The following is a 5,000-nucleotide window of genomic DNA, read 5'->3' as shown; positions in this document are numbered from 1 at the left end:
AGAATATAGGAACTAAATTTCTGACCTCATACAGGTTCATTAAGATTGGAGTTTAGTGAAAGACTGAAAAAAAAGTGAATCAGATAATGGCAAGGATAATTAAAATTTGGAAATTAAATCGCTTGAAATTACATATAAAAATCATGCTACATATCAGTTTGGTGAGATTTGTATGGACACGAGTCGTGGTGTGGCAATGAAACACTCTCCAACAGATTTAGTAGATTTGAGAACAAAGCCCTCAGAAGAATATTGGGAGTTAAATGATATGACATGGTTAGAAAGGAATCAATAAGACATATTACCAGAGTGACATATGTGGATTAGATCATGGTGATGTGTAGATTGAGATGATTTGGGCATGCTCTTCGTACTCCCAAGAGAGACTATATATATGTATGTATATATATACACATGCGTGTGCACACACACACACACACACACACACACATATATATATATATATATATATATATATATATATATATATATATATATATATATATATGTGTGTGTGTGTGTGTGTGTGTGTGTGGTAATATATGTTCAATGTAGTTTTACATTTATGCTCTCATGTACGTTGTGTTTCTCTACTTGCATTTACCAGCTTATTATGTTGCTATTTGTGTGTCTTCGTGCATATTATTGCTTGTGGATGTCCCTGTGTTGTCTGGCCCTTACTTTGATGTATTTGTTTGTTATTGTGCATGTAAAGTAGTACGTGTTGTAATAGTGGCTGTTTCTATTGTTTCAGGAGGTGACTCCAGTTTTTGTGTGCAATAAAACCTATAACCTATGACAGGTTTTTTATTTTTACAACAATTTATTGCACACAAAATAAAAATTTGAGAGGCCATGGAACGGTTCCTACATCCAGAACGCTTCGAGGCTGACGCGGATTCTGCCACCACTGCTAAGGAGTGGACGCACTGGCTGAGGACATTCAACAACTTCTACCAAGCAGTACAGAAGATATCTCCCAGTGCAGACAAACTAATCCTACTCACCAACTACGTTCCTCCTCAAGTGTACGACTACATAGCAGACTGTGACACTTATGTTAAGGCTGAGAAAGCACTGACATCACTGTATGTAAAACCTAGAAATAAGGTATTTGCTAGGCATGTCCTGGCCACACGTAGGCAGGGGTCAGGTGAGTCTCTAGACCAGTTTCTCCAAGCTCTGAAGTTCCTAGCAAAAGACTGTCAGTTCAAAGCAGTGTCGGCAGAGCAGGCATGTGATAACTATGTTAGAGATGCATTCATCAATGGACTTTCCTCTGGTGCCATTCGTCAAAGACTACTCGAAAATATAACTCTTAACTTGCAAACTGCATATGAACAGGCACGCACTTTAGAGATGGCTCAGAAACATTCTGCTTCTTATACTACTGTTGAGCCAATTACTGCTGCTGTACCTCAGCCACAAAGTCAGTCAGGTGATTTAGAGTGTTTAGAAAGTAGTGATGAAACTTCTCATCTTGCCGCCACTACTGGCGCCAATCAGTGTTTTTTCTGTGGTTTGAAACGGCACCCTCGGTTCAAATGTCCTGCTAGGGAAGCTTTATGTCTAAAGTGTAAGAAACAAGGACATTATGCAAAAGTGTGTAGGTCAGGGAAACCAGTAGGGGATACCTCTGTTGGTAAAACTAAATATTCGGCAGCAACACTGGCTACTGTGTCTGGGGCTGCGCCTAGTAGTCTTAGTAAATCTTTGAGTTGTTTGAAAGTTAATGGTCTCCCTGTTAATGCACTTATTGATACAGGAAGCTCGGAAAATTTTGTGAGTCAGAAGATTGCTAAAGAAAACAACCTAATCATACTTCCTGACGACGGGCACGTCTCCATGGCTGATGCGTCTCTCTCGTCCAAAGTCTTAGGTCTTTGTTGTGTTGATGTGGAGCTGCAAGGACAAATTTATCCTATTGTAAAACTCAAAGTACTGCCAGCCCTGTGTAGTGATGTAATTTTGGGGCATGAATTCTTGAAGAATCATTCTGCTCTAGAAATGGCTTTTGCAGGAGTACACCCACCACTCAAGATATGTGGGCTGGCAGCAGTGAAGTTGGTTGCGCCCGCACTCTTCAGCAATCTGACAGCAGACTGCAGTCCCATTGCTGCGAAATAATAAAAATTTCAAATTAATAATAATAATAATAATAATAATAATAATAATAATAATAATAATAATAATAAGGCTGATAAGGAATTTGTCAAAACTGAAATTGGTAGAATGCTACAAGAAGGAATAATAAGACCCAGCCAGTCTCCATGGAGGGCCCAGGTGCTAATCACTGCAGGGCACAATCACAGGAAGAGAATGGTGATAGATTATTCACAAACTATAAACAGGTTTACTGAGCTGGATGCTTACCCTTTGCCTCGGATCGATGAAACAGTGAATAATGTCTCAAGATATAAAGTGTTTAGCACCTCGGACCTGAAGAGCGCCTACCACCAAGTGCCAATAAGAGAAGACGAAAAGTTGTACACTGCTTTCGAGGCGAGTGGAAAGCTGTACGAGTTCAATCGAATCCCATTTGGTGTGAAGAACGAAGTGGCCGCTTTCCAACGAGTTGTGGATCAGATCCTTGCAAAAGAAAAGGTGGAAGGGGCATTTGCTTATGTGGACAATGTGACTGTATGTGGAGAGACGGAAGAGGAGCATGACAAAAACTTAAATCATTTCTTGAAAGTGGCGAGGGATTACAACCTCACATTTAATCATGACAAGTGTGATTTCAGGACACAGTCTATAAACCTTCTGGGATACTCTATAAAGGACAGAGAGATCAGACCTGATCTAGAACGACTGCGGCCTCTCTTGAGTCTACCCCTTCCCAAGGATACTGCCTCTCTTCGGAGAATGTTGGGGTTGCTTGCTCATTACTCACGATGGATACCCAACTTCTCTGAGATGGTCCGGCCTCTTTCACACTCCATGAGATTCCCATTGTCTTTTGAAGCTTCTCTGACTTTTGAGAAATTGAAGAATGAAATTGCAAAGTCCGTGGTGCAAGCCATTGATCCTACATCCCCTTTCACAGTCGAAACAGATGTTCAGACCATGCCATTGCCGCTACTCTCACTCAGAATGGACGTCTTGTAGCGTTCTTCTCTCGCACTCTCTCTGACAGTGAACAAAGGCATTCTTCAGTAGAGAAAGAAGCTTGTGCCATAGTTGAGGCCCTCAGAAAGTGGAAGCATTACCTAATTGGTCATCACTTTAAGCTGATTACTGACCAGCGAAGTTTAACATTCATGTTCGACACAAGATCTTCAAGCAAAATTAAGAACGACAAGATAGCCAGGTGGCGCATTGAACTGTCATGCTACCACTACGATATAGTGTATCGTCCAGGTACGGAAAATATTCCTGCAGATGCTCTCTTGCATGTCTGTGGTGCTGTAGCTACAGACAAACTCAAACAACTACATGAAAGTCTCTGTCATCCTGGAGTGTCAAGGATGGTGCATTTCATCCGAGTTCGGAACCTGGCTTATTCTGTTGAGGATGTAAAGAAGGTTACTGCTTCTTGTCCAATCTGCTCTACTGTCAAACCTCAGTTCTATAAGCCTGATGATGGCCATCTGGTGAAAGCTACTCAGCCATACGAGAGATTGAACTTGGATTTTAAGGGGCCCCTTCCGTCACAGTCGAAAAACAGATACTTGCTCACAGTCATTGACGAATTCTCATGGTTCCCTTTTGCGTTCCCTTGTTCAGACATGACTGCTGGTGCTATCATCGGGTGTTTGGTACAACTGTTTGCACTATTCGGAATGCCAGCATACGTACACTCAGACAGGGGAGCCTCTTTCATGTCAGAAGAACTGAAGAAATTCTTACTAGAGAAAGGAGTGGCTACCAGTCGCACTACGCCCTACAGCCCAAGGGGCAATGGCCAGGTGGAGAGGTACAATGGAATCATAAGGAAAACCATTCGGTTAGCTCTCAGAACAAGGAATCTTGATGTCTCGAAATGGGAAGTTGTCCTCCCGGATGCACTTCACTCTATCCGTTCCCTGCTATGCATGTCAACTAATTGTACACCACACGAGCGTTTCCTAAAGCATCCTCGGAAGTCCACGTCAGGTCGTACGTTGCCTACCTGGCTCATCACCAAAGGTCCCGCTCTATTAAGACGGCAAGTACAGCACAGCAAGAATGACCCTCTAGTAGATGAAGCAGAAATAGTAGAAGCTAATCCTGAATATGCTCATGTCAAGTTTCCTGATGGTAGAGAGTCCACTGTGTCTTTGAGGCATCTAACACCTTTAAGTGGTGATGATAGTAGCAGCGTGGAGGCCACCAGACCTTCACTGCCGCAATCTTTAGAGTCTCTCGGTATATCAGAGTCTGAGGTGCGCCGTCCAGATGCTAGAGCAAGCTCGGAACCTGCTCTTCAAGAAGTATCTTATGACGTTACATCCGGGGAAAGTTATGTTCAAGAGCTTCCTGCTGCGTCTGGTCAAGGCACTACACCTGTACCACTCCGGAGGTCTGAAAGGACCCGGTGGGCTCCTAAGTAATTTGATAATTATGCTGCTTGAATTTCATAGGTGGGGAGAATGTGGTAATATATGTTCAATGTAGTTTTACATTTATGCTCTCATGTACGTTGTGTTTCTCTACTTGCATTTACCAGCTTATTATGTTGCTATTTGTGTGTCTTCGTGCATATTATTGCTTGTGGATGTCCCTGTGTTGTCTGGCCCTTACTTTGATGTATTTGTTTGTTATTGTGCATGTAAAGTAGTACGTGTTGTAATAGTGGCTGTTTCTATTGTTTCAGGAGGTGACTCCAGTTTTTGTGTGCAATAAAACCTATAACCTATGACAGGTTTTTTATTTTTACAACAATATATATGTCTATATATATATATATATATATATATATATATATATATATATATATATATATATATATATATATATATATATATATATATATATATATATATATATATATATCACTCAGAATTTAGGATAATGAAATG

At 41.2% G+C, this 5,000-nt stretch overlaps 2 protein-coding genes across 2 annotated transcripts; both read left to right on the top strand.

Moving 5' to 3' along the window:
- Window positions 1–855: 855 nt before the first annotated feature.
- LOC137650807 (uncharacterized) lies at window positions 856–2,127 on the top strand. Its single transcript, XM_068383961.1, has one exon. It carries the CDS (start codon window positions 856–858, stop codon window positions 2,125–2,127), a length of 1,272 nt encoding a protein of 423 aa, XP_068240062.1.
- Window positions 2,128–2,319: 192 nt separating this feature from the next.
- Window positions 2,320–4,532, top strand: LOC137650806 (uncharacterized). Its single transcript, XM_068383960.1, has 3 exons — window positions 2,320–2,919; window positions 3,231–3,565; window positions 3,809–4,532. Exons 1-3 carry the CDS (start codon window positions 2,320–2,322, stop codon window positions 4,530–4,532), a joined length of 1,659 nt encoding a protein of 552 aa, XP_068240061.1.
- The last annotated feature ends 468 nt before the right edge of the window (window positions 4,533–5,000 follow it).

Source organism: Palaemon carinicauda, chromosome 12 (genome assembly GCF_036898095.1).
Source record: "Palaemon carinicauda isolate YSFRI2023 chromosome 12, ASM3689809v2, whole genome shotgun sequence".
Taxonomy (NCBI): domain Eukaryota; kingdom Metazoa; phylum Arthropoda; class Malacostraca; order Decapoda; family Palaemonidae; genus Palaemon; species Palaemon carinicauda.
The sequence above is the reverse complement of the archived record's forward strand: the minus strand, read 5'-3'. Positions and strand labels throughout refer to the sequence as shown.